The sequence below is a fragment of the Terrapene carolina genome, unplaced genomic scaffold, assembly GCF_002925995.2.
Source record: "Terrapene carolina triunguis isolate 2854851 unplaced genomic scaffold, T_m_triunguis-2.0 Scaffold33911, whole genome shotgun sequence".
NCBI lineage: Eukaryota > Metazoa > Chordata > Testudines > Emydidae > Terrapene > Terrapene triunguis.
In genome coordinates, this window is record NW_020698262.1 from 11,503,884 (window position 1) to 11,519,263 (window position 15,380).

Consider the following 15,380-nt stretch of genomic DNA (forward strand, 5'->3'; position numbering starts at 1 on the left):
TCTATAATCCAATCTGATGTTTCAGAGTATCAGGATGTCACCTGATCGCCTGCCATGGGGATGGGAGAACTTGCCCCACCTCCATACAATGCATCACATAGCTAGTTGGATTGAGAAGTGGGATATGGGGAAATTCACCATTCTCTGCAGCTTCAGGAATTGACCACTGTCAGAAGTAGGATGCTGAACTAGATGGACCAGTGGCCTCAACCATTTTGGTGGTTCCAGCCTTTAGTCTTGAAAGAATCAGGCATCACTCCTGAGATTTGATTCTCTCCCTGCACTGCCTGCAGGCTATGGGCAAAGTCAATGGAAGTTCATTGTATCTTTGGGTATGTCTACACAGCAAAAGCTGTGCACGGGGTAGCATACCTGAATCCAGCTAGCTCGGAAAACAATATGAGGGGAAGACGGCGTAGCACGGGCTACAGGGCAGGCTAGCAAGCAGAGTACGTACACAGGGTCTGTGCCAGGCTTGTACTACCCCTGCTAAAGTCTGCTGTGCACTGTCTTCCCTACTATGTTACTTGTGCTAACTGAATTCAAAATAGCTCAGATAGGCTGTGCAGACTCCTCTGTGAGGAGGAAGGGGTCATTGGGCTTCTGAGACCCGGGTGGTCTCTTTTCTTTAAGTGTAATGCTCTTTTACTCTACCCAGGGTCACATCTGTGAAACTCCAGGGTTTACCATAAATGAAGATAGATTCTGGCCTCTGTTTTTAGATCAGTTTAGAGAAACTAAGGCCTCGTCTACACTATGGGGAAAGATCAATCTAAGTTACGCAACTTCAGCTACGTGAATAATGTAGCTGAAGTTGACGTACTTAGATCTACTTACCACGGGGTCCTCACTACGCTATGTCGACGGGAGACGCTCTCCCGTCGACTCCCCTTGCGCTTCTCATTCAGGTGGAGTACAGGAGTGGATGAGAGAGGGATCTGCGGTTGATTTAGCGGGCGGGTAGACCCGCTAAATCGACCACTGATGCATGGATTGCCACAAGCTGATCCCGGTAAGTGTAGACAAGTCCAATTCTCAATACTCTCTCTCTCACACACACACTCTAACACACACTTCGGAACATGCTAAATACAGTAAATGAATTCACTTAAACTATTTGAAGAGCTAATAGTTGATAAGGTCTGATCTTTCTGATTTTAAAACTAATACAGTGTCACTCTTCTTCAAACAAATGAACAATGCCTTGATCTTTTTATTTAAATGTTTTCAAATTGAATAAGTCAAGTTTCCTGAACAGGCCTGCAATAGAAATAAAACTGGTAGAGTAGCAAGTACAAAATTTTTAAACAGACTGTCATCTTGTGCTAAGAAAACATCTAAAAAGGTCAGAAAAGGGAAGAATACTGTCATCTGACTAATTCAAACTGTACGCTAGAAATAAATTACTAGATGTTTTTTGTGGATCTGTTTCTACATTAACAAGGTCTGGTGCTAAGCTAGGTTCTGGAGGGAGAAAGTATGCATTTTTTCCAGATTAAAAAGTAAACAACATTTTTCAATGATGGTGAAAGACCTATAGTTACAAGTTGTGCCACTTGTTGAACGACTTATTCTGTCTGTTCTAAGAGGATTTAGTGCAGCTTTATTCACTGAAGTTTTCAGAACACAATAAACCAACTTTACACTTTCTGTTCTGTGGAGGACAAAACAAGGAATTGGCTGAAATTAATTCAAATTCATTAGGATAACATTGCAAATGCAATTTACATCCTTGTAAAATTTTGTTATGAATTAATATGGAATTGCTGAGTGACAAAGAATCTTGCATGTTGTATGTTACATAAGGCTTTCATGCTCTGGAAGTTTTATACAATGCAATAATGCATCACTGCATTTGGAGACTAATCTCACAATAACTGGCTTATTGAAATGCCAAGCAATCAATGGCAGAATATTTATTTTGTGGTGTCACCTGCCAAAATGCATTTATGAATGAGGAACTATTAAACATCTGCATTCTGCTTTGTTTTCTGCCAACCAGGTAAAATAAAGCTGTTTGGTCATCACATAGGTGGATATAAAGAGTACTGTTTGATTATTCAGTTGAAGAAAGTATCACCTTCCTCTGTATTCAAACAGGGCCAAAACTGTGTTTTTGAAAAAAATCAACAAAACTAATACAGTTACAGAAATGAACAAAGTATTCTGGATGAAATGCACTTTCTATATGTAGGATTTTATTATTTGTTATTACCCTGTGACATGATCTCCATACAAGTGATTAGACATGCCTGCCTCATGAGTAGCCCAACCACAAGTCATTTGTAGATATGTTAATAGTAATGTATACCACTAAACCCCTTGTATCACCCAATATTATTTTGCATTTTAGTAAGGAATTTAATGTGGATCTTCTATTCAGCCCATTTGGGGGCTTTATGTATTTCTATCAAACCCTGTTTTCTTAAATTAATCATTTCAGTGTTTAATCTGTATGAGCTTGATCCAGAGCTCTTTGAAGTCAATGGGAATCTTTCCGTTGACTTTGATGGGCTTTGGATCAGGCCCTAAATGTGGTTTCAGTTACATTTACAAATACGGCTTTCATAGAAATCAGTCAGACCATCAGGTAGAAAAAATACTTCTTTTGCACCCAGTGCATGGTTACAATTTAGAATCATAACCAGCCCAGTGACACCCATTGGCTCTCATTGCACAAATACTGAAGAATGATGTTTTAATCTCACACAACCAGGAGTGAAGGAAATAGTCTAGATAACATCAGGCTTTTCCATCTCCAGTTTCTCTCATTCTATTATCTTTTGAAATTCTACTTTTGTTTTTTGCAATCTCTTTTCAAGGTCTCAAGTTCCCTTTGTTGGTCTCTACTGCTATATTAGAAAGACAGTGAGAGCAAAACTTATTATTCTTATTGTCTGTGCCCGGCCCCTCTTTGATAGCCCTCACTGTTGCTAACTCATACAGGTGTTCAGGGCGCTATTTTAATGAAAATGAAATATACTCACATGCTGCATTCTTGTTTATTTGAGTGCAGGTGACCATGCTGCAGGGTCTTGCTGGCACCAATCGCTGCCCCCAGATAGTTTTCAGCTGCTTGCATAAATGTGCCAGACTAATTACCTTTATGCTATTCATTAGTACAATCCTGGCCCTTTGTCAGACTTACAGCCAAAATGGCTTTCAAGAGCCTGGCAACCTATCAACACAAAGCAGAGATAAAAAGCTATGCAAGTACAGCTTTAAGATAACCAAATGATCTCCGATCCTTTTTATAAGCCATTTTGAGTGCATGGTACACACCTTTCTTTAGGGGGAAAAGAAACAACCACCCCGAACAAACAGTTAAATTTCAACAGCTCCCTGGTCTGGCTTCCTCATTGGTTGTAAAAAAATTTGGGGGGGCAGGGCTAGTTGATGATTATTCTGCATGTGCTTTTCATGCCTCTTTTTTTGTCTGGCTCTGCAAACACTGCAAATTCGGAGAAATCATTCTTGTCATATGGAAGGAAAGGTTTCTTATTCATAAATTGCTTCAAAAATCTTCATGTTCTGTTACTTTTGTGATGTTAAATTGATCTTAATTTTTTTTTTATAACAATCACAAACACGAGGATTGCTTGTTACTCAAGTAATTTACAGAAGGCAACTGGGGCAGGGGAGATATAAAGCCCTTGCAGGAGAACAGATGGAGAAAATATTTTAATACAACATGCCATGCAGTGCAATCGGATGCATTTCAAAGGCTATGAATTTGTTCTTTAGAATTATGTCGATAAGACATCCCAGGAGAGGAGTCGTTTTGTAGTATCTAGAGAGAAGGATGAACTTCCCCAGAATCAAGGAAATCTCCCTCACTGTCCCTTTCATAACAGTTCAACCACTATATTAGCCAGGCGGTAGTGTTTCCATTTGGGGACAGATTTAGGATTTTTCCAGTCCTGTATTTTTAGGAATAAAAGCACAAAAATTCTATTCTCTATTTGTTATTCTTTCACATAGTTTTCCAAGAACTCTATTGCTTTATATGATATGACTGTATATAAATCCCTTCCTTTCATTTCTTCATTTTCCCCTCGCAGTGCTCAATATTGTGACATGGCACTTGGCTTCTGAATCTCTGTGGTGGTACTGATACAACAAGTAGCTTCTGGAGCAGGGTTTCATTCAGGCCAGGTATGCAATCTTGGGAAAGCGTTTCACTCGGTAACGGCTATTCATAATGTTATAAAGTAGCAACCAGGCCTGGACGAAGTGAAGTTATTAGAAACTGAACCCCCTAAAGGCCTGATCGTATCTTTCAAGGTTCTCAAACAAGTGCTTACAGAAGTTACATGATTATGTGCGCATTGTAAGGAGAGTTTCAGGAAGAATGTATTTGTAACTGTGTTTAAGGAAGAGGCAAGTTATTTTCTGAGGAAAGTTTCTCGGGGTAAAATAGTCATTTATGAATTGGTAGCAACTGTAAGATGTTGATTAAATTGTGAGGTTAAATGTGTGTTGCTTTATTTTGATCTTAGCCCTCAATCCTCCCTATGTTGCTATATATTAGAGTCTAATTAGAAGGATGAAGAGGACCTATGTGGGAGACAATAGTCCCTGAGTTCTACCACGCTGTGCTGCGCCCTAGGTTTGTCGATGTGTGAAAATAAAATACCAAATAAATTCAAGTGTCAGTCTTTATCTAATAATGTAATTTTCCCCCCACAATAGTACCTAACCAATAAGTCAGAGAACCAATGACTAGGATGCCAGATCCTCAGCTAGTGAAAAATCAACATAATTCCACTGAAGTCCATTGAACATAGCTCCATTGAGGTAGATCTGGCATTTTGCATTGCTGTACAACAAAAATGGCCGTACAATTTGTATGTTTTTAAAAATCCTATATGTTGGTATCTACTTCTAAGCTTAGAGCTGCTCCCCAAAATGTCCTTGGCTCCAAGACCTGGTCAACAAAGTTTTGAAGCCAAAGCAAGTTTATTTTTGGCTTCAGGCAAATATGGCTTTGGTTAAGTGCCCCAGAGTTTCCAATTTATGCTTCCTGCAATGAGTCTACTTTAGCAAGTGGGTTTAAAAAATATTTGCTGATCTGTCTTTTCAGAGGCTTCTCATTCCAATACCATATTTTAATCTCTTTCCCAATTAACGAGTTAGATTAATTAATATCTTGAGAGCACTTTGAAGATGGAAAATGCTACATAAGGACTATTACTATTAATAATTTAATCAAACTTTCTCTACAAAAGGGAATATTAGCAAAAGTAATAAACACACATCTGACCTACTTTTTCTTATGTTTGTTTGCAAACTCCATGCAGTTTTAACCCCACAAAACAAATGCTTCAATCAGTACTGTCCACTCATTAGTTTATGATTAGTCTCACAAGATTTGGGGTTCTCTTTAAAGCTCCTTCCCCTCCCGGAGCCAGGGGACTACATGAAAATCTTAGCATTAATTGAAATAGAAGGTAAGTTTCTAGCCTTCACGGTTGTAAAATAAAGTTTGGAAAATCTGATGCCCACCCGCCAAAAACAGAAGGCAAATGAAAAGTACTCTGAATGTACTGGTACCAGATCTTGATTTTTAGGGGCTGACTCACAATTTTTGAGTGCTTGGGCTCAGTAATATTTGTTCAATGCCCATTTCCCCCCTAAACACTGAGGAACTGTATGCTAGGCCAGGCCAATAGCTTACCTATGACAATGCAGATATAATAGGCACGGCTAAAATCTGCTCTTATTTACTCTAGTGTAAATCTGTAGTATCTTTACTGAAATCCACTGAGTGCAAGTGAGAGCAAAATTTGGTTTATATATTTTGAAGCATCGAGATTCATCACAGGAAAATGGAAGTGAAGAATTATGAACTTTCAGACCTAAAAAAAAATGATTTTTTAAGTTCACTCAAAGTAAACGGGAAGCATTTTTTACAAGTTTTAATGTTGTTTTTAAAATCTGTTGAAGCACCTCCTTCTCACTCTGGCTTTAGGCTAACTGATGCTTCAGTTTTCCCCACTCAGGTCGGATCCCTTGACCTTCCCAGGAAGGACACACTCCCATGCTCAAATTTCCTTCCAGGCACAATTTTATTCTTCAAACATAAAACTATGGCAAAACATCAAAACCGAAATTGTTCTTCTGCCCACCACAGGCTACAGATCCCAGGACTTTTCCCTTTGCCTCTCTCAATGCTGAAAGAACACACCCTTTCAGTCCCTCTGCATCAGGGCCTAGTATCCCCTCCCCAACTCCTCTCAGCTGATAGCCCTCTGTCCTTTACAGGGATCACCTGACACATGACCTCCCCCTTCCCAGCTGGGTCTGATAACTGATCAGGACTGAATTGACCCAGGCCCTTAAAGGCGCAGATCACCTTGTTACAAACTCACTTATAACAAATGGGGTTTTGAATAGGAAATGTCTTTCCTTGCTGAAACTGGTTTTTGTTCATCATACACGTGTACTTCAATTTGTTATTGTGGGGTTGCTCCTCATGAATGCAAAGCTGAAGGTGTTAGTTTTGCACCCTTTAATCTCTTTTGCTTTAGTGTTCTACCGAGGTTGATTTATCTGTGGTATTTTCCTTTCTAAAACCTACTGCTTAGGGTGAGTTGTCTGTTAATACATTGATTCACTACCTTAGCTGCCAGCCTGGAATCAAGGTGCCTATAGACCACATGAAGTCAATGAGAGTTCTGCCTCCAAAAGGACTGCAAGATCAGGCCTTTAAGTATGCTCACAGATGTGAGTGGTTGAATGCCTGCTGTATCCCTGACTTGTGCATAAGAGAGACACACTCTTTCTCTTCATGGAAACTGAAAATCTGTTGTCGTCACTGTCAATTTCACTTTTGCTGGGTGTACTTTTCAGATTGCACGGGGCAAAGCTGATGCAATTAATTAAATATTTGCTTTCTTTCAACATACACCAGGGTACTGCCATTATGTAAGCCCCAGCCAGCTCCATGATTTTAGTCAGAGGAAAATATTGCCCCAATTAGGATTCTGATTCATGTCACTGGTTTGGAATTGTCCCACTTGGTTTTGGACGGAGAGAGGAAGAAATGTTATGAATATTTTTCTTCATGTACCAGGACGTGGAAACAACAGGTGCCCACCCACAGACCATACCAGCACTTCTCTGACGCTATCTTTTTCTCACAAGCTCAGCTTTCATTCAGAAAAGAAGATTCAAGCTGTTATGGTTGCAAAGAAAACCTCAAAAAAAAAAAATGAACTGAGGGCTTGTCTACACTTGAAACGCAACAGCAGCTTAGCTGCAGAGTTGCAGCTGAACTGCTGTGCCGCTTCAATGTAGATGCTTACTACAGTGATGGACAGATTCTCCCATCGGTGTAGTTAATCCACCTCCCTGAGTGGTTGTCTTCACTTGCAGCACTACAGCGTCGCAGCTGCATCCCTTTAGTGAAGATGCTACTATGCGTCGGCGTAGTTAATCCACCTCCATGAGAGGTGGTAGCTATATTGATGGCAGAAGGTCTCCCATCAACATAGTACTGTCTATAGAGGGTTTAGGTTGGTATAACTATGTCACAGGGCTGTGGATTATGCCTGAGCAATGTAGTTATACCAATATAGGTCTGTACTGTAAACCTGAGAGGTGGTAGCTAGGTGGACAGCAGAATTCTTGGAAGTGAGGTTCTTACCCACAAAAGCTTATGCTCCCAATACTTCTGTTAGTCTTAAAGGTGCCACAGGACCCTCTGTTGCTTTTTACAGACTCAGACTAACACGGCTACCCCTCTGATATCTGTCAACCTAGTGCTCTCTACACCAGGGATTAGGTTGGTTTAACCCAGTCGCTCAGGGTGTGGATTTTTCACATCCTTGAGAGATGTAGCTGAGTCATCTTAACTTTTGAGTATAGACCTGGCCTGGGTATAACAGATACAGAGATGAGTCTGGAACAATAGCTCTGCAAGGGCGGAAGTGCCCCATTGATATCAATGAGGTGTTAACTCAGATGCTCAGTGATTATAATTTGAAAGTCAACATCATTGGCTATTTCATTATGCATGAAAGAGAAGAGCGGGTGTGTCACAAATGTGCACAGTTTACTCTGAGTAATGTCTCATTTCCATGCCATAAGTGGGTGATGTTGGGGAGGTGCCACCACTTTTTGTTCCCCAGTCAAGAAGGAGCCAAACCCATGAACCCAGGAGAAGCCCAGTGAAACCAAGCAGCACCGACAATTACAGAATATTTGCACAACCTACTGTGAGCCATGTCTCATTAAGGTGATTCTCATGAGTGGAGCGTTCTTGTCCAGTGTGATCCCTGCAATGCAGAGAGGACCTGTACCTGCCAATAATGTGGGGGCGGAGTGAGGGCAATGGCTTCAGTAGATGTTACTGAGCATGCTCAGTCCTTGTGAACATGCTCAGTATAAGCCAAGCTGCAACTCTGGGGGAGCACGTGATCTGCCATCATTTTTATAGACTGAATTAGTTCTATTAAAGTCATCCTACTCAATTAGTCCTATTAAAGTAATCCTGAGTCTTCAACTTTCCTACAGAAAGCTGGCAAAGTATTATATAAATTTCATCGTTCACAGTTGTTTCTCTCAGGCCTTGATCCGGCTTGGTATGCAGTTGTGAGCACAAAGATGTTGCACTCCAAAACAAGCAGGAATGGAAGCTAGATGCTGGCACAAGAAAGGGTAACTATGATGCTTAGGTTATGTCTACACTGCCGCACAGTTCAGACTCCGGGGGTGTGAATAGAAGTGTGCCCCAAAGTGCTGCATTGTAACTCGCCCATGTGGACGCTGCTTCTAGATCGGATTGATGTAGTCCTATTTGAAGAGAACTACGTTAACGTGAACTAACAACCTTTTAGTTCGGGCTGCAGCATCCACGCGGGGGAATTACAGGCAGCACTTTGGAGCGCATTGCTGTTCACAACTCTGCAGTCCAAACTGTGGGGCAGCATAGACAAGCCCTTAGTCTTCTGCATTGAAGTCTCAAGCCTTCAGCATACCAGTTTCTTTGTAAGTAAGCAGGGTAAAAAGCTGGTGGAGACCAGGTGCATCCGAAGAGCTTAGTATTTCCTTCTTTGGCCTCACCACTATTGTCAGGTAAAAGTAAACTCATGACTCATGTCCTCCCTATACTAACTTCCCATAGAATTCTGAATCAAGCTCAGGGTCTCAATTCTTATCTTCAAGGTACTCCATGGCCTGGACCCAGGACACCTAAAAGACCATCTAAAACTCTGGGATTAAGATCACTGCTCTATCACAGTGAAACTTTCCTTAATAACAGTACAACTGGTCTGTGCAAGAGACAGAACTTTCTCCAGGGCCCATGGGCCATCCCAGACTGGAACGAACCCTCTCAGGAACTGATCATCACAATCCTCGCCATCTTCTGCTCCAAATGCCTTTTCTTTAACATTGCCTTCTCTAACATGTATCTCTAAAAGCAAATAAATCCATAGCTAAACTCCACTGCATGTGATTCTTCCCCACTGGCAAGAGGATGGAAGAACAAACAACACATGACAGATGTTGTTCACATTGCTTAATGCATGACTGGCAGTCCCTCAGACCCCATGGTAATATACGATATATATGTAGAATAGAACAGCTGCATATGTTAGCAGTGTCCTCATTAACATGGGATCTGATTCCCCTGTGTTCCCTTCATGCTCAAGACATTGTTGAGTCAAACTCAGCATTTTAGGGAATAGCTACTTGTGAGCAGTTATTTTAAGGGCACAGTATTTTACTGTTAGAAAGACAGTTTAAGTGAATGAAATAGACACTTAAAACAATTCTCAGAAGAAAAGAAGCAATGGCTGCTCAAACTTGCTGGGTAAATTTTAGATCTTAGGATCATAGAAATGTCGGGCTGGTAGGTGACCTTGAGCAGTCATTAAGTCCAGTCCCTTGCGCTGAGGCAGGACCAAGTAAACCTAGATCACCTCTGGCAGGGATTTGTCCCACTTGTTCTTAAAATCTCCAACGATGGAGATTTCACAACCTCCGTTGGAAGCCTATTCCAGAATTAAACTACTCTTACAGTTAAAATGTTTTTCCTAATATCTAACCTACATCTCCCTTGCTGCTGATTAAGCCCATTACTTCTTGTCCTGTCTTCAGTGAACATGAGAACAATTGATTCCTGGCCTTTGCATAACAGCCCTTAACGTATTTGGAGACTATCAGGTCCCCCCGCAGTCTTCTTTTCTCAAGGCTAAACATGCCCAGTTTTGTTAAGCTTTGCTCATAGGCATAGACGCTGACCTAGTGTGCTGGGGGGTGCTCTTCCAGGCCCCGCACACACGCCACCCCTTCTCCAAACCCCACCCCTATCCTGCCTCTTCCTGTCCCCACTCCACCTCTTCCCACCCCGCCCCTGCCCTGCCTCTTCCTGCCCCCTCCCCCTGAGCGCACCCCACCTTGCTCCTCCCCCTTCCCCACTGCATACCCAGTGCTTCCTGCACACCGTGGAACAGCTCATCCATGGCGGGTGGGAAGCGCTGTGGGGAGGAGGAGGCACTGATGGGCGGCTGCCGGTGGGTGCTAAGCACCCACCATTTTTTTTACATTTCTCTGGTACCTGAAATCAAGGGGGCTACTCATGGGAAAACAGTTATGCATGTGCATGTTTGCAGGATTGAGGCCTATGAGACTCAATTGCTGCTTAGGGTAAGGCCATGTTTACACTCCAAACTTTGGTCAATACAAGTTATGGTAGCGTACAGCAAGTTATGGCTGCTTGCATTAGTGCTGCTCATACTCACCAGGAGTGCTTGTGTTGTTGCAAAGTGAGATGCACCACGGGCAGATATTCCAGTGTGACACAAGCCGCCATCTGGTGCAATGCTCTTTGGGAACTTTTCATAATGTGTTGTGGAATAGAAATGACTTGCCAGGCACCTCTGAGAGCCAGCGATCAAGTTCCCAGCATGCAACTTTCTCCATCCCATAATACCACCCAAATCCCATAATTTTCATGCCCTTTTTTTTTTAAATTCCACAAACCCTTGCAGCATTTTTCGGTGTCCCATAGCTTGCACAGCCCCTTCTGCCCACAGGCCCAGGAGATCCAATATCTCTTGTCTACTCCAGGCAGGAGCGTGTCTAGTGCAAGGAGCCAGTATGTCAGTTGGGCAGTTGCACACTACAAAGGAGAGCTGCTAAGTGTGCTCACCAAGGTGGGCAATCAGGAAAAGGCATTTCAAAAACATGTGAGGTGTCTTAAAGGGGGAGAGGGATGGCCTCCATTCTCTGTGATCCCTGGGCAGTGGAGTTTAAAATAATGACCAGTGTTACAGGGAATGGGGCATTGTGGGACAGCTGCTGAAGGACTGACAGGGTCCACGTAGGTCGTGCAGTATCTACACTCGCATTGCATTGACCTCAGTTGGTCAACCGTGGCTCCATGCGATTGGAGAGGCAGTTCTATTGCGTCACTGAGACATATTTGAGCTTAGACACATGAGCAAATAGATCAACGCAAGGCGATTTACATCAGCTTAACTTTATAGTGTAGTCTGAGAGTGAAATACATTTAGCAGAGCTGTGGAAGCAGTATTGAAATTGCAGGAGACGCTGCAGGTTGGGATTGAGGTGCACTGACAGATATGACTATGGGAATCCAGGATTTCAATAGCATGGATGTTTCAGATCAAACAGATGTGAATTAATAGACAAGGCTTACAAATCTCATTAGCAGTCATAAGATTATATCATTACAGTGCTTTGTTTCAAAAAGGCATATTATGTATTTTGTGACATTTTGATTGAACAGCTTTTCTTTTAACATGCATCGTATGTCAGTTCAATGTATTGCTACAGCACAATATGCCTAGGGCCATGTGTGTGCTTCTTCCTGGGTGTAAGGTTTATTATCCAGAAACTTAATAAAGTAAACTCAAACAAAAGTCTCCAAATATAGGTCATATTCAGAAGCCATCGGTGATCTTAACTGCAAGTTCCTGACCACAGATTTTATGCATGGTTCAAGAAAACATCCCTAAAGAGATACTGTAGCTAATGTTCTGCAGCTGCTCATATTCTCTGATCACCTCTTCTCTTTTCCTCCTATGTTTGGTTTTCATCTGCCCACAAATACCAATGAGTTCAGATTGTGAATGCCTGTCACTTGTTTAAACAAATGCCCTGGAAGAATACATCTGTCTCTTTGGCAACCTTTGTTCTTCTGGTGCTGTTACAGTTGCAAAACTGTGTGCACAGAGAGTTAATTTTTTACCTCTGATGGTATGCTAGGCCTTGTGATTTTTCTAAGAGCAAGAAAGGGAAAATGATGAATGAGATACCAACTGGTGCCAAACATGGTGATCCATACTGGAGATGTGAGAATAGCAATTTCCCCAGGAAATTCTTCTCAAATGAAAGCTAAAACAAGGGGGAAATAAAACAGATGTCATCTGTGAGCAAATGATTTTTAATAGCACTGTAGATAAAAGTTAGAGTATATATATATATATATATGTTGCAAAAAAAAAAAAGTGGGCCAAAATTTGGCCTTTTGAGTTCAAATAACAAATCAGGTATTGTTATCTGAGTGGGAAAAACAAAGCACCTTCTAGTAAGACACATTTGGAACTATATAAATAAAGAATACAATTAATATCCTGAAATTCTCACTCATTTTTCACTCCTGTTGAAGTCTATGGGAATTTGACCCAAGTTAAAAACTGAGCTCCAGATCAGGCCCTGTTGATCTGAGCGCAGAGGAGGTCTCCAAGGTGGATTCCCTCCCCCCACCCATTGCATGGAGGAAGTGGGAGGATCAGTTACCTCTTCCACGTGTCACCATCTATCAACAGGGAGGGATGTGCGGGCTGAGATGGCAAGAGTGAGATGGAGATTACTGTATGACTGTCTTAACAAAAGCTTTCATAAGAAAAAGCAAATTGGCACTGATGATTATAAAAATCTAAAATAACGCTTCCCAATAAACTGAGCGAAAAACCCTTAATGGAGTTAATATACTTTTATACTACCACCTAGTGGCCACATTTTGTTTTCAATAATAAGAGGTCCTAGATATTTCTTACAAACCCAATGCATGGGACAACAGAGCCACATTCAGCCAAATGTAGCAAGCTATTGTAACTCATTTGGTAGCTTTGGAGCCAAATTCAACGATGACATAAATGGTGGTATAAATAGGTAGTAAGATGGGTGTCGGAGTAAAGTACTGTAACTTGTACGGATTTGGGATTCAGCGGCTGTGCAAAACGTGTGGAACTAATATGCCAAGGGAGGAGAAAACTAACAGGAAGGTGCATGAGGGTGCTGCACAAATACACCTAATTCAGAGTCTGGCTGTTAGCTTCAAAGCTCTTCTCATGCACAACTATTTTATATTAGACATGCTTATGTGCTATACGGTTACTTTAGAAGAAGATGTTAAATAAATGCAGAACATAATCTCAGCCCTACACCCTGGTACCAGACACTTCTCTTCAAGGCAGTGATCTTATCAGTTCTTTACCTTTACCCACCACTACGCCTGTCACATGAGCATCAGCTCCAATCACACCTTGGTACTCGTGGTGCACTGGTGCTACTTTTGGGGCAGCAAATGTTGCGCCTGGGCTCTGCATGATGCCAGCTGCTGTCATCTCTGCTCTTTGGAGCAACTCTTCTAGGATCCCCCAGCTTGCTTGCTTCCTTCTTTCTCCCCATGACTATCCCCAATGATGCCTCACAGTTTTTCTTGCCTGTTGCTGTCTCTAAGGTGCAGAATGCACAATTATGCATGGGAGCAGGTCTGCTGAAGTGCTGCACCTTTCTACCAGGCTATTTCTGCTCAGTTCCTCCAGGATCCCCGTGCTGAAGCAGCACATTGTCCCAGGTCTCTCTGCCACAGTAGCATACAGAGTGCTGCTAACCCCAGATCTCTTATTATCACTCTATTTACTATTGTTGCAAAGAGGCAGTGTACTGCTGAACCACAGAGCTGAGGATGGAGTGCACTCCCTGGAGCCAGTTCTTTGCTGCACCCTGGTACTTTGGGGGAGCAGGTGAAAACATCCCCTGGGTAACACTCCCCATGTGGGTGTTCCCCAGCCAGCAGTGAGCTGCTGCAATGGTCATATACTTTCCTCTGCATCCCCAGTCCCTGGGTGCAGGGAGATACCAGATGCAGCAAATGGAGGAAATACTGGTGACTGGAGCACATTGCATTCTTACTCTCCAGGGCTGATGGATAACTCCTAAAGGGACTTTTTTTTTTTTTTTTTTTTAAACCAGAGCTTAAATGAGAACAGTCCTGCTGCTTCTCTGGCTTACGCCAGAGCCCACCAGGGCCCTCAACAGTTTGAGAATATGAGAAACACAAAGGTAGTTTAAAGCCACCTTTGCCTGATCCCCAGTTCATGCTCCAAACACAGGAATGGAGCAACGGAAACCCAAGCCCAGTGTGTAATTTTTGCCAATTCCAACTGGCAGCCTGTCTTTCAGCAATATGCTGAACCTTGCTAAATGCTGCCATTTGTTTTTTTGAAGCATCACAAGTGCTGCAAGATCCATTAGCCTGCCCACAGGGATGAAAATGTTGGAGTTTCCTTTGAACACACATTAGGATCTGCAGTTGACTCACAATCCACCATTTGGGCATGGGTAGACTTCTTAGGGAGACTTGGAAAGGGAGTGGTAGAAGGCAATGTGTCAATATGTGACAGGCTTGATGGTGGAGGACCTGTAGTTCTCATGCAGTTAGCCAGCCTGCTGCCAATTTTACAAGCTCAGTCAAGTGGCTCCTTGAACTGACAAATCTGGAGGGGTTTAAAAACACAAGACACAACACTGGGTTTTGCAAAACCCCAGCGATACCAGACCAGGAACAGAAAAATGGGTACAGTCCCGGTTTTCAGCAATAACCAGACACCAGGGTGACCAGACAGCAAATGTGAAAAATCGGGACAGGGGATGGGAGATAATAGGAGCCTATATAAGAAAAAGACCCAAAAATCGGGACTGCCCCTATAAAATCGGGACAGCGGGTGACCTTACCAGATACAGAAGCCCCACTGTACTCAACATTGGTGGTTATGCATTAAACTTCACCAAGCCCTGTGATGAAGTCATGGGAAAATCTCCTTACTCCACAACTCAGTGCGAGAGCGCTGCATGTGGTGCCAGTGTGTGAAAACATCATAATGTTGCACGATGATGTCATGTCATGTCATGTCATGTCATGTCATGATATCATGATGCCCCAGCTCAAGGTGATGAGATTTCATGGACTCCCAAAATCCATCCCTCTGGGGGACATGGGGATGTAGTCACCCAAGGGTGGCATCTAACTGGCATGAAATGGGGCTAACTACGCGCCCCAACTTTCACAGAAGATCCAGGTCTCCTTTGGACTACAACTCCCAGCAGGTACGGCTGCACGC

At 42.5% G+C, this 15,380-nt stretch overlaps 1 protein-coding gene across 1 annotated transcript in view; it reads right to left on the bottom strand.

Annotated features, from left to right (window-relative positions):
* The window catches only part of LOC113409632 (carbonic anhydrase 5B, mitochondrial-like), a 30,220-nt gene extending 26,986 nt beyond the window's left edge, over positions 1-3,234 (bottom strand). Inside the window, exon 1 of the mRNA XM_026663771.1 lies at positions 2,988-3,234. Coding sequence (XP_026519556.1) covers positions 2,988-3,117 — 130 coding nt within the window. The 5' untranslated portion in view covers positions 3,118-3,234. The remainder of the gene's footprint in view (positions 1-2,987) is intronic.
* Between the last annotated feature and the right edge of the window lie 12,146 nt (positions 3,235-15,380).